Genomic DNA, 27,118 nt, shown 5'->3' on the forward strand with positions numbered 1-27,118 from the left:
GTGCTTATTCCACTGAGCCATCTCCCCAGCCCATCCTCCTTGTTTTTAAGAGATCCTTTCTTACCTTTTCACTAGCTGCTCCAGCATCTTTAAGATCTGAAAGTCTGTCTTCACTTTCACTTAAACGGTTTTGCAAGCTTGTGATGGAGATTTTAATTTCCTCTGTATCTCTTTGACTCTGCTTTATGCAATCTATTTCTTTCCTGTATTGCTCATTCAAGGAATCCATCTTTTTTCTAATCTCTATTTTTTTTTAATCAATGTCTTCTTTAGAAGCAGTTATAAATTCTTTTACTGCAGTGTTTTTTTTTTCAGATTGGGTTTCCTCCCTATGTTTCTTTAGTTGCTTCTTTACTTCAGATGCTATGAGTTCTGAGAATTCTTTTTTTATTTCAGAAAAGAATTGCGCTCTGAGTTCCTCTATTACTTTCTGCTGCTGCTTATTTACTATCAACGCTCTTAATTCATGCATTTGAGCCGAGCTAGTGTCCTCTGCATTTGTCCTGGGTGGGCATTGGGTTTCCTCCATATGTTTCGGCATTTGATTCTTTACTGCAGATGTTATTAATTCAGGGATTTCTTTTTTCATTTCCAATCTGAGTTCCTCTATACATTTCTGCAGCTGTTTCTTTATTTCAGAAGCTGTTGATTCATTGCTTTCATTGTGTGATTCCCAGTTTGTTCAGTGTTAGTGTCCCCTGCACTTGTTACGGGTGGGCTTGGGGTCTGAGGTTGCATTTTGTTCCTTCTCGTCATTTTCTGTAGCACTGTCTTCTGACCTTTGTTGTAGATCTTCATTGTAGTTATAACCTTAGCACATAGTGAAGTTCAGGTGCAGATCTACAAAGTTTGGATTTATCCAGCTGTGCGCCTGGCTTGGTTCTGGCTGCTGTGCTCAGCTCCTTCCTGTTGCTGCCCTTGAGGGTGAACCTGTTGTGCCCCTCTGGCAAGAGTTTCTTCTTCTGGACTAGCTGTGTGGTTCTATCCTCTACACTCTCTGCAGGGATTGCAGCTGCAGGGTTTCACCCCAGGCCTGTATGCCAGGCCTGAGCTGAGCCTGGTAGGGACAAGGTGGAGTAGCGGGGAGAGGAAGCTCTCTCAACCAACCACCGGACCTGGGCTAGGACTGGGTCTGAGGGTTCCTGGAACTAGGCAGAAATTCCTACTCGGAGGGCGGGGTGGGGGAGGTGCTGTGGAGTGGTGGGAGGCATCCCAAGGGGTTGGAAGAAGGTCTCACCCACGCTGCGCCTGGGCTGGGACCAGTAGTAGGTCCCGCCGGCGCAGGGTAGCCAGAAGCTGTCCCACACACTCACAGGACCTGGGCTAGGACTGGGTCTGGGGGTTCCCGGAACGCGGCAGAAATCCTACACGGTGGGCGGGGTGGGGGTGGTGCTGCAGAGTGGTGGGGTGTGTCCCAAGAGGGTGGAAGAGGGTCTCACCCACGCCACGCCTGTGCTGGGACCAGTAATAGGTCCCACCAGCACAGGGTAGCTGGAAGCTCTCCACTTTGTCCTTTTTCTAAGTCACCTTGTATTATTATTTTTATTTTGAGATAGGATCTCACTGTGTAGTTCAGGCTATCTTTGAACTCACTGTGCAGCTCAGGCTGACCTCAAACTCACAGTGAGCCTCCTGCCTCAGTCCCCAAGTGCTGGGATAACAGACACCAGCACACCCAATAGCTCAGTCATCCTATTTTATCAACTATCATTTCAGTAATTAGAATTTTTAATCCATATAAAGAAATACAAATGAAAACTTAACCATATGGGTTGTGTCAGTTGAGCTGGTCTTTGAGAGGAAAGCATTCTTTCTTCTTTCATAGGGTGTGGAAGATGCATTTTACACACTTGTAAGAGAAATACGCCAGTACAGAATGAAAAAACTCAACAGCAGTGATGACGGGACTCAAGGTTGTATGGGGCTGCCATGTGTAGTGATGTAACAAGGTAGGCGTGTGACCTCTGACGTTATTGTAAGTTTTATTTAGCTTGAGGCAGTTGGGAGGAGTATTAGTATTCTCTGTTGCTACTTGAGTGTGTCTTTGTATTTAACTATCAATTTCCTTTTGGCACCCTTTGTAATAGTACTAAGGTCTAACCTTTTCTTAAAACATTTAATTATTCTATAGAAAGATAAGGGTGTGTGTGTGTGTGCGCGCGCGTAGAAAAACATTTACAGAACATATTGGTGTTCATATACTGACATCCCGAGTGCAACTTGGGCAGGTATCACTACATAAAAACTAAAGGATAATGACATGGTATTTGTTCTTTTTTTACAGATTTTTACAAAGTTCTATCATCAGAAAAGAGCCACTTTCAAGGTAGGACAGATCTGAAAATACACTGTCATTGTCAAATAAGAGTTCTTAAACTAGTTTGTCTCATACTCTGTGTGACTCACACACATCCCATCTTTATTTCAGCTGCACTGATATGCTGGTCCTGACTTCCCTGGAGGAGAACTGTCCCTGTTGCTCCCTTCATCTCAGAGAGGATCCTGCTGTTTCCCCGCCTCTCAGTATCTGAGCACAGTCTCCGTTTGGGGACTCAGAATAACTACCTCCTCACTTGGTTGTCTGACCAGAGAAATGCACCTCTTGCTAATTCCCCCGTACTTCTCTGCCCTGGGCTGTCCCCAACAAAAACACCTCTGCCACCCTGGTTTTTCATCCAAAAAGCAGCTCATGCTCTGAAACAGAACCAGACTTTGGACTGAAAGTCTGTTAAAAAATTTCTCGGGTTCTAAAGTAGCAACTGCTGGTGACTTTTATTTTCCTTTTTATTTTTGAACTTGGGGCCCATGTTAGATTTTGGAGAAATGTCATAAAATACTGTTTTGCCAAATATATAATTATGTTGCTGAATGTTTAGTTTACAGTGTTATCAGCTATATTCTATAAACTGGTATCTGCTCTGTATTCATAAGTACAAAAATGAAGCCAGATATTGTGGCTTCATTCACATACCATTTGGGAGGCTGAGGCAGAAAGATCACAAGTTCAAAGGCAGCCTGGATAATTTGGTGAGACTCCATCTAAAAAAAAAAAATGAATAAATTGGCTAGGGTAGCTTAGTATTAGACCGCTCCTCAGTTCAGTCCAACTACTGAAAAGAAAAATGGTAAATACAAGAGTGAACACTGACTTTTGAGTCTATCCTGGTCGCCTCAACTCTCATGAAGTTAAATCCAAGTTTGACGACAAAGTGCCTTTTTTCTAGAAGTGGTTTGTAGATTTCCTTTATAGTACTTAAATGGAATTGAGGTCGCAACCTTTAAATATAAAATATCTATGGCTTGTCTATCTTTGAGGGAAAGATACACCTATATAATAGCAGGTGCCATTTCTTATACATACAAAGATTTTTTTTTTTTTTTAAATGTATTTAGTAGAGTCTACAGGGTCTTCACTACACAGATCAGATTTGTAGTGATCCTCCTGTTTTCAGCCTCCCAAGTGTTGGGATTACAGGTGTGCACCATCATGCCCTGTCTCAATCCAGGCCAGCATGGCACTCCAGGGATCAAACCCTAGTCCCTGTGTCTGCCTTAGCAGGTGCTTTAGTCCACTGAGCTATCTGGCCAGTCCACAAAGATTGTTTTCCAGAGGCCTATTTCTGAGTTTTCCACAGGAAAAGAAAAATAGAAATGAGTATGAATAATTTCCCTTAATTTTTATCTAATATCTTTTTTTTATAGGTTACTGCCTATAAATATATAATTTATTTCTTCTAGCCTATTGGTAAATTTTGATCACACCAGAAAGCTTACATTTGCAGTTATTCCAGTTATTGTAAAAATCGGGTATGGGCTTATTTTACATCTGTGATTAGTTATTTTCAAGTCTCAAATACATTAACAAGCAAATTACATTTTTTTGTGCATACATATTCTTCATGATGTATATAACTGCTCTCAGTTCCTTCCTCTGTTTACTCTGCCTCTTACCCCAGAGCAACAGGAGCTGCTTGATTGATGGTTTTAGTTGAGTAAAGCAGAGGGCTTTTTACTGGGGTCACAGTTTCAAAACTTGAATAAGCCAGCTAGCATCATTTCATCATCTCCAGTTTTGCTGGATGCCTGCTGTTAGCCCTGCAAGGACAAAAGTGGTCAGTTAGCATGAGTGCTTTACTGGGACTGGAAAAGCTTGGTCTCCTGAGGAGGCTCAGGTTAAAAGACTATAAAGTACTTAGAAACCTCCTCCTCTTTTTGTTAGCCATATGGAAACTAAGCCTATATATTTTCTCATTCTTTTGAGAATAAGGATGCTCAGATCTCTTTTTTTTTTTTTTTTTTTCTTTTTTAATTTTAGCTTTTGGGGAGGTGTTTTTGTGTGTAGCTGTGGTATTTGGCTTAGTTTATTTGGTTGTTTGATTTGATTTGTTTTTCAAAACTGGGGGTTGAACTCAGGGCCTTTGCACTGAATTATATTCCCAGCCCTTTCATATTTTGAGATGGGCTTCCCACAAAATTACTCAGGCTGGGCTCAAACTTTTGATCCTCCTGCCTCAGCCTCTTGAGAGTGCTGGTATTACAAGTATATACCACCATACCTGACTCAGATCAAATTGTTTTGAATTTTTCTTTACTTACAATGTTTTTTTAGCTGGGCATGGTGGCACATGCCTATGGTGGAAGCAGGAGGATCGTTGTGAGTTTGAGACCAGACAGGGCTACAAAGTGAGCTCAAGGCTAGCCTGAACTGCATGGCAAGACCCTGTCTCAAAAAGACAAAAACAATATAATGTTTTCTAAAGGGTTGTAAACTGTTGTTCAAAAATTAGCCTACATTTCAGAAAACAAAAGCTGATGAGTTTGTTCAAAACAAGAAGTAGCCTTTGAATTGAATAATTTGGTTATTGTGAGGCTGTGTAGGCATCATATTTCTGTTTGCAAATAATGCCGTGGTAATTTTTCCCCCCTCTTTTGTGGTCCTGGGGATTAAACCCAGACTCTTACTTGTGCTAAACAACTGGTCTGTTGATGAGCAGTCTACCCTTGAGCTACCCTGGAATTGCTTAACGCTGGTAGTTTTAATGAAAAATGTGTAACTGAACGGCTGATTCCAAAATGGCTTCTTTCTATTCTTGTATCTAAATACTTAGAGCTCTTTTATCTCCTAATATGAATTTTCATTCATTATGCAAATTATACATTATCTTGAAATTAATTCAGAAGAGGGAAAAACATGTACTATGCCCAGAGAATGATAACCCAGAAAGCTGCACTCCTAGTGCTGGGAGCACTCACAGTAGGGCCAACATCTGCGCATGCAAACTCTGAGCTGCCCCTTGGTGAGTGTTGCTGGGTCATTTTCCTGAGGTAGATTGAGGTTTTTCACCTCATATTCTTAAGTTTCTGTGTGACTGGTTTTCAGTGTCTTTTGTGACTAGCAGTCTAACCATTTCTAAAACATACTAAATTCAGTGCAAAATTAGAGACAAAGATAGTTACTCCTTAGGCTCTTGTGCCCTTAGCCCTTGTATGTATGTATGTATGTATGTATCTATAATTCTGTGAAATAGGTCCCAAGCACAGAAGTAAAGTATCCAAATGGGGCCAGAATTTAAGGTTGAAAATGCTCTTTTAATAGTTGCTTTGAAAGTTACACTTTGGCACAACAGAGTGACAAACTTAGTGTTAAAACCTGAGTTAAGTTCAGTCAGTGTGGCATAAAATGTAGTTTATAGAGGATATTTGCAGTTGCTGAAAATCTGGCTTACCTCAGAATCTCAAACTCACTTTGCCCAGTGTAAGTGCCTGGCCAGCTGTTAGAAATTACTAATTCCTTTAAGATTTGGTTGCATGTATGTTTTTTTTAATCAGGCTGCACATTGGAGAGTGTGAAAATAAGATGTTATGTCTAAAGGCTACCGTGCCTAATCTGAATCTGTTAAATGCTGTATTTACTCCAGGAGTCTACTATGGAATGCTGACTTGATGGCATACTTGTTACACTTGGTTCTGTAGAGTGTAAAATTAATCTGTTTTAATCCCCAGTCTGATCTTTCATCATCTTTTGAACTGCTGTGAATTTTTGTAATATCTTCAAAACAAAGATAGACCAGAACTTTAAAAAGATTTGGGTGTTTTGGCCCATTCCCGAATGTGTGAGCATAATCAGTTTGCTTTGTATTGACAGTCTTAAACTCTTGAGCTGGCAGCTACAACCCAAGAACCAAAAAATGGTGCATTCTGCTTCTTGTAATTCCTCTCTGCTAATATGTTATAAGAAGCAAGGATAATTGGGAAAATACTTTTATTTGAATGACTTTTATAAACAAAAGACTATAATACTTGTACATTTTTTCATGTTTGCAGTTTCTTTAAGCAGTCTAATGAGCCCCAAAATTACTTTAAGGTATTTGTTTTCTGTAAGAATTGCTTTAAAAGTATGCTTAACAGATCAGTTTTAGATATGTTTCAAAATATAACAGATTTTTAAAGGTCCAAGTATTGCCCTAAGTGTTTGAAATCAATTCTGGAGGGAGAAGAGAGTGTTGTATGACTTACATTTCTGTGCCATCCAGTATACTTAAAAATATCAGTTGTGCAATTCTGCTGTTTAAATGGGAACTGTTAGCCTCCTTGGCCCTAAATGAAAAGGGCTGATATTTTAAGTTGATTATTTTAATGTAAATTAATCCATCCTAATTTTTAAAAATTGACTGAATGTTTTTCTTGTTAAATAATGTTTAAAAATAAAAACTGGAAGTACTTTGCCTAGTCACAGTTTTTCCTCCCACTAAGTTCCTTGTATAGAAAGCTAATACTGTTGGATGTGGTGGTGCAGGTCAGTGATCTCAGCCCTCACGAGCCCGGCACAGAAAGATCACTGTGAGTGTGAGGCCAGCCTGAACTACGTAGTGAAACCCTTTCTAAAAAAAGCCAAGTATGGTTGCACATGCATGTAATCTCAGCATTTGGGAGGCTGAGGCACGAGGATTTCTGCAAGTTTGAGGCCAACCTGGGATATATAGTTCAAAACTGTCCTGAACTATATAACAAGATCCTGTCTCAAAAAAAAAAAAAAAAAGCAAATTGAGGTGAGGTAAAGCAGTTTCCCAGAATGGCTGTTCGGAAGTGATAAGATTGGTCCTAATTTTCATTAGGAACTTGAAGTACATTTAGGGAAACTTGCACATTATTTTATACACCTTGATATAGTTCAGTTCTCTACATTTACACACATGCCTGATACAACTTTCATACCTGGTATAAAGATAAAAGATAGCTTAAAAGTCAAATTAAGAGAACTTGTTAAAATTTTTTTTGGTGGTTTGAGGCAAAGTCTCATTGTAAGGTTCAGGCTGGTCTTGAACTCACTATGTGGCAATCATCTGCCTCAGCCTCCTAGATGTTAGAGTCACAAGCACTTGCCACTACACCCAGCTTTAAGGTCTCATAAATTTATACATGTTTTGCCTATAAAATATGAAGAGTTTGACGTTTAATAATTGGGTCCAAATTATGCTAATACCATGTTTGAATATCTTATATTGTTAGTCAAGACATGGCTCAACTAGTCCCACTGTTGTTGGACAACAGTGAGACACTAGACATTATCCAGGAGGCCAGTTACAGGGCTTTTCTCCTTCTGAAGTCATTGTTTGAATCCACAGGTGTGGAACCCATAAGTATGACAGGCCAGCTGTGCTCCAGTCCATTCTCAAAAACTACAGTGGATCTCTGGTGTAACAATGATTTAATCGACCCTTAGTATGGTCTAATTTCTGTTCTCTTTGTCTCTTGGCATGCACCTTCTCAAGCTCTATGTTCAACTAAGTGGTTCCAACATCCTAAGCTAACTGTTCTGAGGAAAGGCGTGGATCCTAAAATAGATGTATAAGAATCTGATTTCTGGAGACCACCAGTGGTGTAGACACATGAAATAACTAAGATGATGCCAGAAGATTGAGACACTTTTGCTTTCCCTGTAATTATGTGAAGTTCACTGAATAATTTCTTAAATTACTTTTGGTGGGGTTATTTTGTTTTGAGACCAAGTCTCATTACGTAACCTAGGCTGGCCTCAAACTCGAGGCAATCGTCCTGCATCCACCTCTCAAGGACTAGGATTACAGGAATACACCACAGCACCCAGGTTCTCAGATTATTTTTGCAAGAGGTGCGAGAGTAGGTACTTTTTTAAAGGTATATAATGCCCTTTACGGATAGAGTCATTGGTGATCCAAGAGACTTCTGAGGACTTAAGACCTGTATTGCTAAACAGTTCTGAAAAGAGACAGTGCTTGTCTTCAGCTATACATAGCTGAAATCATCTCATCATTAGAAATCACCTTGTTGGGCTAAAGGTATAAGGGGTGTACCTCAGTGGCAGACCCCTGCCCACTATGTGTGAGGCCTCAAGAACCTTGTGTTTTCTTTATACCATTCATTACCAACAATTACTGTACTGATCCTTATCTTTCTTTTTCCCTATATGCCATTTCCTGGGACAAACCTTGTTAAATTTTCAAAAATTAAAACCATACAAGTCAGAATGTGCACACATTGATCTGCATGTGCACATGTGTGTTTGTTTTGTAAGCTTGATGAATATATCAACATATTCACCAGCCACCAGGAACTCTTCTCATATTGGGAAACCCTGTGGGTCTTTTTCAGAAGCCTGGAGGACTCCCCTGCATTTCCCAGAATGAAAAAATTATCAACATCATGTAAGAAAACTGCCCTTGATGAGAATCAACTCAATAGGAATATGTAGAGGTATTGAAATGTAATTCCTGGCCCCTTAAAGATCTCTTTCCTGAAGTCCCAAAATAAAGATCAGAAGGCTTCACCTGGGCTGGGGAGATAGCTCAGCGGCAAGCACAAGGACCCAGGTTTGAACCCCAGTACTGCACAGCACACCAATCCTGGGAACCCAGTCGCCCTGTGCGGGCCACCGAAACCAGGCATGGTGACATGCACCTGTAGTCCCAGGACTGTGGAGGCTGAGACAGGAGGATCACTATGAATCGGAGCTGTGTGGCGAGACCCTGTACCAAATACATAAATAAAAGATTTAAAAAAAAAAAAAAGGGCTTCACCTGTTTTTCACTGTCGATTGCCTAAAGCTATAAATAGGTCCAAAGCTCATCTCTCCTTTTAGCAGAGATGGGTCAGATTACAGGGGGCAAAGCAAAATAATAAAATGAGTGTCAGGGCGTTTCATAGTGCCACTCAGCCGTCCCACAGTGTGTTGCTCTCCTATCTGCTGTGCTGCCTAGCACCAAGGAGCCCAGCCGCAATGCCTCTGTTCAAACTTGCAGGTAAGTGGAACAGTGTGTAGAGGGCTCAGGTTTTTTCATAAGCAGCCATTCCTTCTATCATGTCAGTGTTGATAATCCTTTGCTTAGGATCCATAGTGGCTTTACTAAATTTCAGAAAGAAGATATTTTCAAGTTTTTGTCTTTAGTTTGGGGAAGAAGATATTTTCTAAAACTGCCTTTTTTTTGATCCTTAGAAAACTGCGACCTTTAATGTCTATTATGCTAGTGTAAATAAAATCTTTGCTGTCACAGTTTTGAGAAGGGTCCTTCCTGTACTATATCTCTAGCTGTAATATTAGTGGAAAACTGTGAACATGACAGATTTCAATTTTAACCCAACGGGTATATTCTAATGATTCACAATCCAGGTTAATACACAGTGCAATTTTTAAAAAAATATTTTCCATCGTGAAAGCAATGCATGTTTTATGAGAAATAAAAAATTACACTGAAAAATAAAAAGTAATACTAATTTAGAAAAGTTAGAAATACTAATACAGTCACCACAGTCTCATCATCCTATACATTCTTAACATTTTAGTGTTTTTTCTTTTCTGTGAACTTCCTATGCAAAATAAGGATCTTTTAAAAACTAAGTAGTGTTTGTATCGTGTAAGTAATTTTATCTCCTAAATTAAGCAGGAAAATGTTTTGGCTTAACATAATCACTTTATCACAGTATTTCAAACTCATTCTAAATATTTTAAATGGCTGCATAATCTAATTTTCTTAACTAATCTCTTAAGTTCTTTTATGAGTATAAATGTACCCCAACAATATTTTCCATGACATTGTACTTGTTAGGTGTTGTTTTCAGAGGAGCTGTTTTGAAAGTTAATTTTAATTCACCTTTTATGAAAAGTACCTTCTGGGGTAGGAATGTGACTGGGTCCAGTTCACGCTCAGCATGCATGGGACCATGGGTTCAGTCCCCAGCACCACACACACACACACGCGCACACACACAGTGGAGCGGGGGAAGGAAAATAAAGTGGAGGCTGTGTGATGACCATCTCCCCTAGAATTTCTAGAGGCCACAGACTAGAAGAGCTAGGAGCAAGGCCCAGTCATTCCTGCCACAGCCCCTCTTACTGTGCCAGCCCACATCCTTGTCTTTTGAAACATGGAGAATAGCCACCCTGATTTATGAAGATTGTTCATATGTTGTATCTTGTTTTATTTTACTCATGCAGCAGAAGAAAAACGTGAGTATCTTGGACTATTTTTCCTGCCATTTGCTAGATTATCAAAGAAGTGATACTGTTTCTTAATTCAGAAACATGGTTATTTTTCAGCAGTGTTAAACCATACAATTGGAAGTCAACAAAGATTAACAGTGGCCCTAGATATCCCATACCATAGCAAACATTCATGGCTTTTCTGGATTATAAAAACTAAAACCAAAACAATCCGAACTGTTTCTTAAAACCTCAACAAGGTACTTACTTGAAATTCTGAAATAAATTAACCAATGGGAAATACTGCCTTGGTCAATCCTCAATTCTGGAGGAAAAAAAAAAGTGAACAGACAGATAAAGTAAGCATTTATTTTAGATAAAACCATGACCTCAGTTGTATGTTCCCCTTCACCTCCAATTACACCCGTCCTGACTGATAGTACAGTAGTCTACCTGAGTTCTCTAGGATGAGATGGAGCAGGTGGAAGGCCAACAGCCTCTTCTTTACACACTGAAAAGACTGCTGAGAAATAAGCATATCTTTCTGGATCTGGTGGGTGAGAAGCAAGCATGATACTCCTTTTCTCAAGAGTCTTACATTTCCTATATTAAAAATCCCAACTTTTGAATACTACTGGGTAGCTCTTAAAGCATTTCTTTTTTAATCTTTACATCAACTCTGAGGAGTTATTATTGTTAACATTCTTTTGTGGAGGTGAACACAGAGACTCGCAGCGATTATGACATTTGCCCAAGACTACACAGCTGTCATGGTTACTTTTCCCTTTTCCTCACCCCTAATGCCTTTCTGCTTCACTCCCCTTCCTCTTCCTCCGCTTCCTCTTTGCCTCTTCCTCCTCTCTCTTCCTTTCTCCTTCCTCTCGTCTCTTCTCTCTTCAGTTGCACATGTCTTATCCTCGAGACACTGCCACTTAGATGTTGCATTATCTCTAAGAACATGTCTAAAATGTAGTTATTTCTATTCAGTCCCTGAGGGGATTATTCCTACTTCCTGAGTTCAGGTTGTCATTAAATTGTATCTACTCCGCTTTTGAGATACCAAGTTCACTCTGCCCATAATCACCACCATTCCCTGAAGTATTTTTAAAGCACAGAACTCTTGAATTAAGGATCAAATTTCAGCTGCGGTTGCATAAAGTCAAGTAACTGGTTGTTGATTCAGTGGAAGGAAATATCAACCATATAATTTTCCATCATGTAGTAGAATTTCTGCTTTACAACTGTGGTAGTTTAGGGAGAGACAGTCTTAGTAAAAACAATGATGTTTAAAAGTACAAAACAGTGTGTAGCTCAATGGTACAGCGCTTAACTCTAGCATGTACAAAGCCCTGGGTTCAATCCAGTAACAATAACAAAAAAAAAATCAAAAGCAAAGATTATGAAACAGTGGATAGTTGTCACAGACATGAATGCTTGTTCTGGAGGAGCCAGGTATCAAGCAAATAGCGCTTGGTTTCTGGGGATCTGTGCCTGCATTGCCCTGTCTGAGGTCAGCAGCAGCACTGCCACAGCACAGCATGCCAAGACTGTCGCATTGTCATCCTCATTTCATCATCATAACCAACTGGCCTATTCCCCTTTGCCCTCCTTGGTGCATGCAGCGTCTTGTAGCTCCTGCTGGCACTCAGCTTTGAGATGCATGTGCCTGCTCGTGCTGGGGGAGGAATGGTGCTATTTCTGGGGATCAGTTGGCAGTGGCCTGCGAGGTATTCTCAACCATCAGTGTACCTCTTCATTGTTCTGTTTGTTCCTTCGTGGATGGTACTGCTTGCTAGAGAGCTGCTAATAGCTCTAATAGGTGCTTTCCAGTCTGAGGAAGTGTTTGGGTTTAGCAAGGCAAAAAATAAAATAAAATAAAATAAAATGCATGCAGCATGGCGATCGTAGTGGGCTTTACTGTTAACTCTGCCGTGACAAGGCAGGATTTTAAAACTGGCTGACCTGTTAGCGTTGGCGAAGTCACAAATGAATCACTCTCATTTCTGATGCATGCGCCATCCTGTACTGAGTTGTATTGTTTATCATTTCCTTAATGGCTCAAAGTTAACTCCAAGTACAAAATGTTCGTTTGACCACAGCTACCAAATCCATCACTCAATTTAATTTGATGTTTTATTTGCCTTAAAGCATGTCCACATACTTCATCTCACTAAGCATCACAATAACCTTGTGAGTGAGGCTGGGTAGGCCTTAGCATCCCCAGGGTTTGAAGTCCCTACACCTGCTTAAGTTAGAGTGGCAAATGTGGACTTTGGAGGCCTGTAGATACTCTGATGGCATGGGGAGTGGGGATTTTTTTCTTTGTACATACTGTGCTCTGTCACCCTGTGGGGTACTGTTTCTGTCTCCTGTTATTGCCCCCAAATAGATTAACTATTTGCCATGTTCATTATTGCTTACCAGCCCTTGCCCAGAAATATCAGGAGGCCTTAAGAAGGATTAGAGGTGATGACTACTCAGCTGTAAACATAGTGGAACTTTACAGAAAGCAGATACTCGAGGACCTTCACTGCCTGTATGATGAGACTGGTTCTCTGATATCCTGAGGGTCTTGGACATTGCCAGACTAAGAGCGAACCCCATGCTATTTTAAAAGTGGGGGAAATGGTCAGGTGTGGTAGGACACACCCCTAATCCAGCGCTCAGGAGGCTGGGGCAGGAGGATCGTTTTGAGTTCATGACCAGCCTGGGCAACACAGTGAGCCCAAGGCCAGCCTGAGCTGTATAGCTAGACCCTGTCTTAAAAAAATAAATAAATAAATAAATGAAAAAATAGACTGAAGCAAGAGGATCACCAGGAATATGAGGCCAGCCTGGGCAACTGAGACTGTTAAAAGAGAAATGAGGAGAGGAAGAAGAAGAATGGGAAAATTAAGTCATGTAAACTGGTCTTCCAATGGTCATTCATTAGTGGAGGCCCACGTCCGCAAGAAGTGGGAATCCTAACGCATCATAATAAATTTTAGTGGCTTCCTTCCTCCACAAAACAGTATACTATCATCAGGTTGTTAGGATTTGAATAAAGTGAGGTTTGAGATGTGAGAGAAACACTGTCTCAGAAGAAGAAAGGCCCTAGAGGACACATTTGTTTCTCAAAGGTACTGATTTCCCAGTGACCACTGGAGTCACTGGTTCTCCTTAGGAAAAAACAAAAGCAAAAATTCCAAGGACCAATAACTACCCGAAACATCTGAAAGATTACCAGAACCAGATGATCTTACACTAAGTATTACACCAAGTTCTGTGAGAGCCCAAACTTCTAGAACCCACCAGAAATGTGCCAAGACAACTCATGTTTCAAAATGTAGATTTGAAAACTTCATGCAGAAAATCCACTCACATAAATGCAGGCACCAAGCTCCAGTGTTTCAGCGAGACTGGGTGGAGAGCAGAGCAGTTATGTACCCACTACAGTGCTCACCCTTGTGCCTGACACCCAGAAGAAGCTCAGATGAGTTTTAGAAAAGGGCTTGAAAGCTAATATGTGAAAACTTCTTTTAGAAGTTGACGATGCAATGCGTAGCTTTGCTGAACGAGTGTTTGCCTCTGAAGTCAAAGATGAGGGAGGCCGGCATGAAATTTCCCCTTTTGATGTGGATGAGATCTGTCCAATTTCTTTTCACGAGATGCAAGCACATATATTCCACAAGGAGATTCTCTCTACTTCCACCGATGGCCGGAGGTAAGTGGCTTAAGGAGAATTCTGAGTATGTTAGTGCACAGGAGGGGAGAAATGTCGGGACAGACATGTTTCAGTCTCTCTGAGTGATGGTCAAATCCAAAGGAAGAACTCTGCCAGGTTTAGAAATTCTTTTCTATCCCCGTTGTGTACTTTAGAGTAAGAAACTGGCAATAGAAAGGGAAAAGCGAGGAGCCTCCTACCGCCATCCACAGCTCCCCAAGTTAAAGCCACTCTCTCTCTGTACCCTACTCTTGTGCTACCTATGCAATGGTTCCAAACCAAAGTGGGCTGATAGTTGCTGTGAACATGCTCCACTAGCGCACAGTTGTCATGCAAACTAGAATTCGAGATCTTTCATCCTTAGACTCCGCTTGTAGCCAAACCTAGTGTTGTGTCCGCTTTCATGAACGCTGTCTTCCAACCACAGTCTGAAGGCTTCTCACCTCAGAGGAGCAGCTCTTTGTTTCTGCCCTGATGCCCTGCCCATGAAGCTCCCTTCCCCCAAGTAACCTTCAGAGAGCCCTCTGAACCAAGTCTGTATCCCTTTATTTGAACCACTCTAGGATTCCCTGTCACTACTAGGCATACTTTACTCCTCAGACTTAAACTACTAATCTGGAGTTCCTTTCAGCCAGCCTTCCCCACCCCACCAGCCACAGCCTGCTTTTTATCACCAGAGAAACAACAATAAATTACCTCTCTGGAGCTTGCTTTTTTTTTTTTTTTTCATTTTCTACATTTATTTTTTTAAATAATTTTATTGAGAAACAAATAGCAATGAGACAGTTTCAAAACTGATTACTAGCACAGTTCCAATAATTAATACATTGCATATTGTTGTCTTAGTGGTTATTCATTGTACAAGATGCAGGCATGATATCCTGGCCACAAACACTATTAGAGCAAATCTCTCTATTCATTGAATTAAGAGAATGTAGCTATATATCTATTCTATTTTGAATATACAGATACAAAATGGTTGTTCATTTGTATCCCACTTTTTTGTTTAGTTTTGTCAGAGAAGGGTATTCCATTGTCATTTAAATATTGTAGGTGCATGAATTCAGCAAAATATTCCAATATAGTCCAGTAGTCCATAATAGTAGTGGGTTTTCCGTAAGACTGGCAGTGTCAGAAGTTGCTGACTTGAGCCTTTTATAGCTCAGTATATTAATATGGCTTTACTTTTTATACTTCATTTTTATACTTTTCTTCTGGATGGTTAAGACCAAGATAAAGCAAGACCTATATAACAAGAAATGTAACTTTTGTATCTGATAAGGTCAGTCAGATCCCCTCAAGATTTATCCTGAAGCCCTGTACCGCAGTTCATAGATCCTTTGTCAGTGTCAGCCATGTGGATGAGTCATGGCCATTGCTTGACCAATGTGCTCTCTGTGAAAGCCTGAGAGAATGTTTTCTCTCCATGTGACTCTCCTTAGGCACACTCTACATCATTGATCACTTTCCTCTGTGGCCCCATAATCTCCTTGATCAGAAAATTTGGTCACATGATATTACAGTATATAGTTCTCCTATGTCCTGAGTCTTCACTGATCTTGATTGTTTTTTTTTTTTTTTTTTTTTTTTTTTGCAGTACTGGGGATTGAACTCAGACCCTTGTGCTTGCCAGGCAAGTGCTTATTCTACTGAGCCATCTCCCCGGCCCCTTGTTTTTCGTTGTTTTTTTAAAATTTTTTTTCACTGACCTTGAAAAGCTAGGTCTAAAATGTAGGCTGTCCTTGCATCCCTTCTTTTTCTCTAATTTTTTGTCTGCAAACTTAGGTTGTTAACCCTCCAGAAGAGAAGCTCTGGAACTGTCAATAAACCTTTCCTACTCCTAAAAAAAACCCAAACAAACAAACCAAAAAACCCCAATAGACTATTTCCTCTGGCATCCCCTTAGAGACCTAACTTAGGCCATATGTCAAAGTAGAAGCCCAATAAATACTTACTGATTTGAAGAAATAATATTGATTAAGCAACTGATGAGCTCCATCCTATGCCAGGCATTTTCCATGTATGAAATCTCACAGAATCTTATGAGGTAGCTGTTAGTAAGCCTTTTTTTTTTTTTCAGATAGGGAGATGAAAGCTCAAAATTTAAGGACTATGACAGAACAACACAGGTGGTAGCTGATGCCACTTGTGCTCCTTATAGTCTCCAGATACCTATTTTGCTGGGAGTGAATTGCCTGGGAAGGATGGGGGCATGCTAAATACATTCTAGTATGTTCCCTAAGGTCCACTATTCTAAGCTATACATAGAAGGATGAACCCTGACAGTGTCTTCAGTGATATACTTCTTTTCCCTCTATGCTTGTATCCTGTTTCTAATAACCAACTCACATTGTAGTGTTTCACTTTTTGTCCTCAAAATAAAATGATATGGTGAAACATCCTTCTATTATAATGAAGCCCCCAACTTAGACCAAGCTAAGAGCTCTTACTTTTTAACTTCAAACCCAGAAAAAGGCGTTTTCAAGGGCGGAAGACTGTGAATCTGTCAATTCCACTAAGTGAAACATCTTCTACCAAACTGTCCCATATTGATGAATGCATTTCTTCATCTCCAACCTACGAGACTGTGCCTGATTTTCAGAGAGTTCAGATCACTGGGGACTATGCCTCTGGGGTAAGTTGTCCTTGTCTCAGACATAGCTACTGTGGCGCTCAGCTTGACATGTCTAGCTTTTTCCTTCTTCCCTCACTTGTGCCTGTTAAACTTCATTGTTGCATTCTAATACAAATAGAGTGTGTATTAGAAGTATCTTATACTTCTGTATTGCTTTTGTCATCCCAACTTCTCCTTGTTTTCATGGAGGATGTGTAGAATACAATGCACATTCTCCAGAATGCACCAGTGGATTTTGGCAACAGGACTAAACAGTCTACTTGATGGCATCAGAGAAATGCCATTAGGGTAGGGGGGACAGGGGTTCTCGGGGAAAGATGGACCCCAGGGAGACCTAGAACAGAGAGAAGGGCAACAAGCATAAGCCAAAGAAATGAGATGTAGAAGAAAGGTAGAAGAGAATAAAAAAGAGAACAAAAGACAGAGAGGTTAGAAAACTTTAATGGGGCATTGTTATTTCACCACAGGACCTCTCCAATTTTGTTGCTGATGCTTACCCAGAATATTACTGTTAGAACAGACTCTAGTGTATTGCAGGGATAGTGAACTCATGTTACGAACAGCCTGACCAGCGTGTCCTATCCAGAACAGTTGTTCAATTAATAAATCTCTGCCACATATACTTGCAGTATCAGCGTGATGGTAGTGAAACTGTTCTGTAGTGCTCAGTCTCTACTCCAAAAATAGATTTAATGACTAGTGCTGAACCCTGTTCTCATGTAACTGACCTAATGAGAGTAAGTCTTGGGATATTTATAAGTGCCAGAGCAATGAAATGCTAACCATTCTTGTTGATTTTTATTTTTTAAATAATAATATGGGTGCTCTGCAAATGGTGGGTTTTTTAAATGACAGGGTTTTTTAATATGAATTTAGGACAGGGTCTACAGGGTGTACACGATCTACAAGGTATATAGGGTCTCACTACATAGATCAGACTCATAGTCATCCGCCTGTTTACAGCCTCCCAGGAGCTGGGATTACAGGCCCGCGCCACCACACCCAGTCTCATTTGCGGGCTCGGCATGCCCCAGGGATCAAACCCTGGCTGCTGCATGCTGTGCCTAAACAGGCGCCTTAGTCCGCTGAGCTATCTGGCTGGCTGTAAGTGACAGTTTTAAATACTAAACCATTTAAAGGAAATTTTTAATAGTGGTAAATACATGAGAAACAATTTGTAGAACACCAGCGTTCCAAAGGATTTAGAAGTTCAGGGACAAACTTGATACCTATGTATCTAGAGATGAAAATAGGGACAAGAAAGAAAATGGGTTGTCATTTCTCTTCATGGTAACCCATCCTAACTTGTACAGTGTATTTTTATTGTTATATTTCCTCCCTTTTTCCTATTTTCACTTGGCCCAAGCTCACTCTGTAGGGCCTATTGTTTTTTCCCTACCCTTCTGGCTTTCTTTCTACCTTTACTAAATGTAAAACTTAGCCAGTGTTGAAAACAAAAGCAAAAACAAAAACAAAAACAAAAGGAAAAAAGTGCAGGACAAGGTACACAGACCTCAGGAGTAGCTGCTTTCCTTTAAGAATCGGAGGGGAATGCAATGGTGGCCTAGAGCCTTGTAGCGCAGGGAGGTTGCTGTAGCTGCTGGGGAGTGAAGCAGACAGGCGCGGGGCAGCCCTCCAGCTGGCTCGGGTTGCTACCCAAACCAGTCTGCTACCCAAACCAGTCTGCGCCCCATGTGGGCATGGCATGTGGGCAGAGTGGCGAAGGGAAAATCAAGGTTGAAGACCCAATGCTTTTAATCCCTGATAAGCAACTGATTCAACTTAATCATGCTGTCCACACTCGGTACTGGGTACTGAGTGCTGAGGCTGGAAAGGTGAACCAGACCCAGCTACTGCTCTACGTAGCTGACAGACTGGTGGCCTAATAGGCTGCACTGGAACAAGCACGCCACAGACCTAGCACCTGACAGATTCCATCAGCCAAGGTCAGCAGGCCTTACACGAACACTTCAACTAGCTAGGCCCATACCTAGAATCCCAGTGTGCTGGGGGACTGAAGCAGCTGGGCAGTTTTAGTGACTAGAAGATCCTGTTTTGTGTTTAAATAGTAAAGATATAGCTCAGTGTAAACGCCTGGATTCAATCCTCAGTTCTCTAGGGCAACAATTAAGTTAATTAGGATCAATTTCTGTATCCTAATCCACCGAGAGCAAGCTTATTGAGCCATTAATTCAGCCTGGATATTGGTGTCTCTATAGTTTTATCATTTTTAGTTAACTGAGCACTGGGGACTCTAGATGTCTATACAGTTCAGACTGATCTTGAACTCAATATGTAACTCATGCTGGTTTTGAACTCATGACAACCCTTCTGCCTAGCTTCCCAAGTGCTGGGATTACAGGCACAAGAATAGTACCATACGCTCAGCTCTCTAGTTTCTTTCTTTCTTTCTTTTTTTTTTTTTTTTGGCAGAACTGGGGATTGAACTCAGGCCCTTGTGCTTGCCAGGGAAGCACTTATTCCACTGAGCCATCTCCCCGGCCCTTCTCTAGATTTCTTGACAAAGTCAAGACTGAGCCAATCTCAGGTTCTTCTAGACCATTCCAATCTTTTTTTTCTTTCTTTCTTTCTTTCTTTCTTTCTTTCTTTCTTTCTTTCTTTCTTTCTAACCAGGAATTGAACTCAGAGCCTTGCACTTGCCAGGAAAGTGCTTATGCCACCAGTCCAGACTATTCCAATCTTAATTACTAATATTTATAACACCCAAGTCACACAGCACACAATGACATAGATTACAGAGTGGCTAGGAGCTCTAGTAGTACACACTTATAATCTCAGCAGCTATTCTGGAGGCAGAGGCAGGAAGATCATGAGTTCAAGGAAAGCCTGGATAATGCAATGGGACTCTATCTCAAAAAAAAAAAAATACTGGGTGTGTAGTTTAGTGGTAGAGCATTCCTGCATTCAATCATCAGTATCACACAATAAAATAAAATAAATGAAATGCTGAGAGAGACCAGGTATGATGGCGTACACTCATAATCCCAGAATTGGGGAGGCTGAAAACAGGAGGATCACTAAGAGTCCGAGCTGCACGTTGAGACCCTGTACCAAATGCATTAAACAAACAAACAAACAAACAAACAAAAACAAACAAACAAAAAAAAAAAGATGAGAGGTTTAATTGAGGCTTGCCTCAGAATTTAAAGAAGCAGAATTTAAAGCAAAGACAGAAAACTAACAGATGTCAAAGAGCCACCTCAGATAACCAGAGAAGATTAGAAACCTGGTTACCGATCATCTTGCTGATGATGGAGTGCATTGTGGGCAAATCCAGCTCAAACAGGTCCGCCAGCGTCTCCACGCTGACGGAGTCGGCGACGCGGCTGTAGGTGAACAGGCAGGCCCGCAGGACTCCTCCTGGATCTGCCTAACCAGCACGGTGCGGACTTCGTCAGTCTCAGAGAAAAGATCCCAAACTTATCCATTCACCTTCTCATTAATGATGAAACCGTGGCAGTTCTTCCAGTCTCCCATCTTCACGGCCTTGCAGGCCACAAGCACGTGTTCCCTCATTGACTTAGCACAGGCTGTCGCCCGCCCACCCGCAGCTGGCGGTGGAACTGCTTGCTGATCATGTGTCTGCGGGCCTCGCTGGCTGCCTCGCTGTGGTGGGCGGCCAGGTAGGGGATCTCCAAGAGCGCAGCCGCCGACTCCTCCGGACAGACGCGTTCCAGCAATTCCAGGTTGACCTGGAGGTGGAAGGGCACCGAGCCCACTGCCCTGCAGAACCTAGCTCTGCAGCTGGCCAAGAAACGGGGCAGCGGGCAGAGAATAAGGTGCGGGTGTCTGACCCCAAGCAGGGCAGCTGTGGCGGCTACTTTGAGACCAGAATGGTGGCTACCGCAAAAAAATGAGGGCTCCATGCGCTGTGGCAGCTACTCAGGTGGCCTACTGAGCCCCTCTGCCCTGTGCTCAGACACTCAGCCTTTCAATCTAAACACAAGCTGTCAATAAAGGTCTATTTAGAGTAAAATATATATATATATATATATATATATATATGCATTAAGAACCTGGGCTGAGCTTGTCCAACAGCTGGAGCTTGTGGAAGTACAGAACGTGTTCAAAGCCCACCTCTACCACAGGCAGTTCCAGTTGGCCATGCCAACCAGGGAGATCCTGCTGAGCTGACCCTGAAGGACAGTTCAGGGCAGCCAAGTGGTCTCATAAGATGATGGGCTGGCACCAGGTGTGGTGATGCACGCCTGTCACACCAGCACTTGAGAGGCTGAAGCAGGAGCATCATCGAATGTTTGAGCCCTACCTGGGCTACACAGTGAGGGCAAGGCCAGCCTAAACTACACAGTGAGATAATATCTCACAATAAAATAAAATTTTTAAAAAGATGAGATGATAGGCTGATGTGTGTAGCAGTGCCCACTATTGGCTGTCCCCTCCCTTTATAATGTTCAGACGAGAAGGTTGCACCAATCCTTGATCAGATGTGGCATATAAACTCTCAAACCTGCTTCTCTGATGTAGCTTTGGCACCTCAAGTGTCCTTATGCCCCCAATTTAACACAGTAAGTGAATAGGTGGTGCTTTTTATTAGCACGATTAATTTATCACTTATGTCTTCATGATTGGCTGGGCACCTGGAGCTGCTCTTAATGAGGTCTTCATGCCCGACATCTGGTGGCTTTCTATTTGCGCAGACGAGTTAGTGAGTCTCTCTCTGCCTTACGCTTGGACTCAGACCGAGCAAACTGCAGCTTTGCAAAATGGAGTCACTCAGGGCAAGGCAGCGCCTGCGAGCTACTATCTGTCATGGCGTAACTGAGTAGGACACAGCCTGCTCACCACATGTAAGCTGACCCTAGAGAAAAAGTGCTGTGACAGAGTGTTCAGTGACTTCAGAGTGCAACTGCTTGGGCAGGTCTGATCCAGCCAGGAGTTGGGAATGGAGGGCAAGAGAGATAGCCCAGTTTAGGAAATTTCTAGCAGTTCCAATCAAACTTTGCTTTGTGTGTGTGTGTGTGTGTGTGTGTGTGTGTGTGTGTGTGTTTGTGTATTTTTAAGGAAGGGTCTACAGGGTGTTCAGGGTCTCACTACTAGATCGAACTCATAGTGATCCACCTGTTTACAGCCTCCCAAGAGCTGGGATTACAGGCACACTCCACCACGCCCAGTCTCAATCACAGTGTCAGCCCACCCTGGGGGCGAGGCCAGCAGCCAGCATAGCTGGCCAGGGGATCAAACCCCGGTCCCTGTGCCTGCTTGAAGGTGCTTTAATCTGCTGAGCTATTTGGCCAGCCCTTCAAACTTTACTCTAGAACCTCTCTATTCTATTTTTAGCTAAAGTTCCCTTTTTTTTGGTGGTGGTGGGAATTGAACTCAAAGCCTTGTGCCTATAAGGCAAGGACTCGACCACTGAGCCACATTCCCAGCCCTAAAGTTCCCTTTTAAAATCATCCAAAATGGGAGCCTGAGGCAGGAGGATCATTGTGAGTTCAAGACCAGCCTTGGCTACAAGGCCAATCTCAACTGCATAGCAAGACCCTGTTTCAAAAAAGACAAAAAACAACACCCATCCAAAAGCTGGTCATGGTGGTGCACACCTCTAATCCTAGCCATTTGGGAGGCTGAAGAAGGAGGGTGTCGAGCCCAAGGCCAGCCGGGGCAATTAGGAAGACTTTGAATCACAATAAAATAAGAAGGGGGCTTGGGATATATCTCGGTGATAGCCCTGGGTGCAGTCCACAGTCCTGTTATAAGACACACACACACACACACACACACACACACAACTTTGCATGGGTGACGTTCAGAAATATGCAGAGTTTTCACAGGCAGTGAATGAATGAGTCTGAGGGATACTGTATTCATCCCAAAATATTTCCCTCATTGACCAATAATGGCTTGAATTTTCATAATTACAATCACACTGTCACACTATCATTCAGTTAAGACTGTTTTCAGAAGTCTTTTCTTTAAATGTCCAACTATTATGCTGGGTGTGGTGACACATGCCTATAAGTCTAGCACTCAGGAGGCTGAGGCAGGAGGATCACTGAGAATTCAAGGCCAGCCTGCACTATATAGTGAGATATTGTCTCAACCCCTCCCCCCAAAGTATGTCTAACTGTTACATAGAAGAAAGAAACCACACCAGTGGTCCATGCTGCAGGGCGCTGTTTGGAGCATTGACAGCTCTAAAATGGTTCACCGTCACTGGTATATACCACGTTAGAATAAGTTCTTTAAATCGTATTTGCCCACTGCTCTGTAGCAAAACCCAAAAACACAACAGAAGGCCCAGGGGCACATCTCAGTGGTAGAGCGCTCGCAAGCAGGAGCAAAGCCCTGGCTTTGCTTCCCCAGTACTGCAACGAACAGAAAGAAATGCAGGAGCCTAGGGAATGACTCACCTAGGGAGGTGATCACAGTAGAGAGGAAAGAACTAGAAAAGCACATGACCTGCTCCTGGAGCGAGGCTGGGGCCTGCGTCCCCAAGGAAGTAGCCCGGGAGGCAGGGGCCTCGCTGGAGGTGCCACAAGGAAGCATCCTCTTCGGATTTGCCCAGGGCTGACTTTGGCATTCGGACATTTTCTCGGCAGGTAACAGTTGAAGATTTCGAGGTGGTTTGTACAGGACTGTACCGGGCACTCTGTATCCGGGAGAAATACATGCAGAAATCGTTTCAGAGGTTCCCCAAGACGCCCTCCAAGTACCTGCGGAATATCGATGGCCAAGCTTGGGTAGCAAAGGAGAACTTCTATCCAGGTAACTTACTCTCTTGCAAAATGTGTAGAACGTATCTTTTGATCTAACAACTTATTTATTATTATACATTGTAAAGTAACGTCACAGTCATCTTGGGCTCCATCCTCCCTGCTGCCTGTGACTCCAAGCTGTGTGGTGCCTCGCTCAACTTCTAAGCCCACAGTAGTCCTGTATTTCTCCCTGTTTAAGTGAGTGTAGTAGCTTCTTAATATCGCTGCCACATTGCAGTATCACCCTTTCTGATTCCATCTTCACTTTGTTGCTGGTTACCAAATTACAGATCCGAGCACACCTTTTTCCTGACAGAACCTTTAGCTGTTCCTGGTTCCCTACAAATTGAGAGTGGTCTTTAGTCTGGTGTTCAGGGTCATCACCTGGCTCCTAACTGCATTTTAATCTTTTTTGGGACTTGCACCCTCAAGTTAGTTCCAAAGTCCCCTCCCCCACTGCTCTCTCTGCTGTGGCTGGGATGCGCTCTGATCGCCATGTGCTTCTGTCCTTTCTTGCTCTGGTCTGTCCGTTAGGTGGTTTGCTGTCCCGTCCTGAGGTTGCGCCTCTCCTGGCATGTTCACCCTTTTAGATTCATCCTAGTCTTTCAGAGCACAGGCCAAACCGTATCATGTTTTGCCTGCCTCTGACTTCTGCCTAGAAGCAAGCTGCAAGCCAGGCACAGCAGTGTGTGCCTGTGACCCAGCACTGTGGGAGACGGAAGCAGAGCTGCAGGTCCAAGTCCCGCCTGGGCAACTTAGCGAGAACTTGTTGAAAAATAAAAAAAGGGGCTGTGGATGTAGCTCAGTGGTAAAGTACCCCTGGGTTTGATCTCAACAGTACACACGCACACACATGACTTTCCACAGCATTTTATTTGCATACCTCAGATTTTACTTTCTCCTTTGTGTGGTTTTTTTTTTTTCCAAATTTAATGTTTCCATTATAATGATTAATTGTACAAATGGCTAAACACAGGTTTCTACCTGCCTTCATATAGTCACAGAACGTGACTGTTAAGAGGCTGCTGAAAACAAATGTTAGTTTTCAGAGAAAGGTCTATGAGTTTCAACTTGCAGAGAGGGGCGTTCCTATTCTATTTTATTTTCCTTTTGAACCAGTTGAATTACAAAATGGTATAATCACCAAACAGATCCAGGTTACTTAGAAAGATCACTAAACATTTACTTGCAGGTAGTGATTAGGTACAAAATATAATTTAGATAGAAATATTATAGGCAGTTAGACAGCGAGGCCCTCAAGGAGCCAATGTGGAGGACAAGATACCTCACAACTGGGGGAGAGATAGACACCTCCCCAAAGTATGCATAGTGTGTGTGTGTGTGTGTGTGTGTGTGTGTGTGTGTGTGTGGTGCTGGGGATGGAACTCAGGACCTTGCACTTGCCAGGCAGGTACATATGCTGCTAAGCTATATCTCCATCGATAGTCATAAATTAATGGTTTCTCTTATATAACTATCACAATTGATTTAACCAATTCCCATTTTTAGATCTTTAAATTTCTTTTAAAAACATCTCCAATAAAGTCATAATAGAGCCACGTGCTGTGGCGGATGCCTGAAATTCCAGCATTTTGGAGGCTGAGGCAGGAAGATAGCTTTCAATTTGAGGGTGTGCCTGGAACCCAGAGTTAAGGGCTAGTCTGAACTACATAGCAAGACCTGTCTCAAAAAAGAAAAGAAATTAACCAACCAACCAAACACCCCACCCTAAGAAAAGACTGCAATAAGCAGCTTTATGTATATTTCTTTATGAAATTGTTTTATATAGTTAGGATTATACTTCTAGAACTAAAATTTCTAAGAAAGCTAATATTTTAGATTTTTGAACTTAAAACTTGTCATACTAGTAAAGATCTCAGATTTCACTGTCTATTTCTCCCGACCCCCTTTTTATGTATTGAGTACAGAGTCTACAGGGTCTCCCCACCCAGATCGGACTCATAATGATCCTTCTTCTGTTTTTCAGCCTCCCAAGTGCTGGGTTATAGGCACGTATCACCACACCCAGCTTCAGTCACTGTCTCAGCACGCCCTGGGGGTGGGTCTGGTGGGGCACGCAGGGCATAGAACCCTGGTCCCTGCGCCTGCCTGCTTAAACAGGAGCTTCAGTCTGTTGAGCTATCTGCCCAGCCCTCACTGCCTTCTTTCTGTAATTCCTCTGTTTCTGTTTGTTTGTTTTGTTTTATGTATTTGGTACAAGGTCTCACTACACAGCTCAGACTCATAGTGATCCTTTGCCCAGCGCTGGGATTGCAGGTGTGTGCTTCCACTCCCGGTCAGCATAGTGAGACCCTGTACTAAATGCATATTAATAAATATATAAATATAAGAAAAAAATAAATAACAATATATAAGAAAAAAATAAATAAATATAAGAAAAAATCATATTAGACTGTATACAGTTTGATGATTCATAAAATTGATTTATTCATCCTGTGTAGTATTGACATTTAGGATGTTTGTCTTGTCTTTGTTTCCCCTAAATTATACATTTTCTAATATGTTTAGGTATAAGAATTAGAAAATTTTATTGGTACATTTTAGATATACATAGTGATAACCTTCATCGTAAGGAATTCGTACCTGTACATGATGTATCCTGCTGCATCTTTTTGCCATTCCCCTCCCCTCCCTTCAATCCCTCTCCCCGTCCTTATTTACGAAAACCTTGTTTCCATTTTTTTTCTTCTGTTCTCTTTTTATTCTTGTCCCTTCTCCCCACCTCTAGACCGCCTTCTTATTGGGAGATTTTCTTCTCATTTCCCAATATCTATTATACATTTTGGTTTTTGTTTACACTTTCAATTTCTCACACGAGAGAAATCAGGTGATATTTCAACATATGTGTCTGATTTATTTTGCTTAGGATTATAGTCTCGAGGTGCATCTACTTAGCTAGAAATGTCACAAGCTTATTTTTTTTATAGCATTGTGGTACTCCAGTATGTGAGAAGAAACCTCCGGCTGGCGAGATAGCTCAGCAGACTCAAGTGCCTGTTTAGGCAAGCTTAGGCAAGCACAGGAACCACAGTTTGATCCCTGGCTCCACATGCTGTGCCAGCCCCGCCCTTGTGGCATAGTGGCATAATCCTGTAATCCCAGTGCTGGGGAGGCTGAAAAACAGGAGGATCACTGAGTCTGAGTGGCATAGTGAGACCCTGTAACAAGCAAATACATTAAAGAAAAAAAAGAAAAGAAAAGAAACCCCACATCTTCTTTATCTGTTTATCAGTTATGGGTATTGGGGCTGTTTCCAAGATTTAACTATTACAAAGTGTGACACTGTGAACAGGGGTATGCGTTTACCACTGTGCCATGATGTTTTTAATTGTTTTCTTTTTCTGGCATTGGGAAGTGAACTCAGGGCCTCATGCTTGCCAGGCAGGCGCTATGCCAGGGAGCTGTATTCCCAGCCCTAACACTTTTATTTTTTATTTTTTCAAAATTTTATTGATAAACAGTTAGCAATGAGACAGTTCCAAATCAAATCGGTAGTACAGTTTCAATAACTAACACACTGCATATATTCTTCTTAGTGGTTAATTGCTGTACAAGATGCAGACTTG

At 42.0% G+C, this 27,118-nt stretch overlaps 2 protein-coding genes across 2 annotated transcripts in view; both read left to right on the forward strand.

Moving 5' to 3' along the window:
* Nras (NRAS proto-oncogene, GTPase) overlaps positions 1-3,418 on the forward strand; it is a 16,584-nt gene extending 13,166 nt beyond the window's left edge. Inside the window, exons 5-7 of the mRNA XM_004641677.2 lie at positions 1,826-1,949; positions 2,285-2,326; positions 2,429-3,418. Coding sequence (XP_004641734.1) covers positions 1,826-1,945 — 120 coding nt within the window. The 3' untranslated portion in view covers positions 1,946-1,949; positions 2,285-2,326; positions 2,429-3,418. The remainder of the gene's footprint in view (positions 1-1,825; positions 1,950-2,284; positions 2,327-2,428) is intronic.
* Positions 3,419-9,160: 5,742 nt separating this feature from the next.
* Ampd1 (adenosine monophosphate deaminase 1) overlaps positions 9,161-27,118 on the forward strand; it is a 35,135-nt gene continuing 17,177 nt past the window's right edge. The window contains 5 exon segments of the mRNA XM_004641678.2: positions 9,161-9,278; positions 10,472-10,483; positions 13,979-14,159; positions 16,629-16,794; positions 23,376-23,541. Coding sequence (XP_004641735.1) covers positions 9,161-9,278; positions 10,472-10,483; positions 13,979-14,159; positions 16,629-16,794; positions 23,376-23,541 — 643 coding nt within the window.

Source organism: Octodon degus, unplaced genomic scaffold (genome assembly GCF_000260255.1).
Source record: "Octodon degus isolate 3935 unplaced genomic scaffold, OctDeg1.0 scaffold00140, whole genome shotgun sequence".
NCBI lineage: Eukaryota > Metazoa > Chordata > Mammalia > Rodentia > Octodontidae > Octodon > Octodon degus.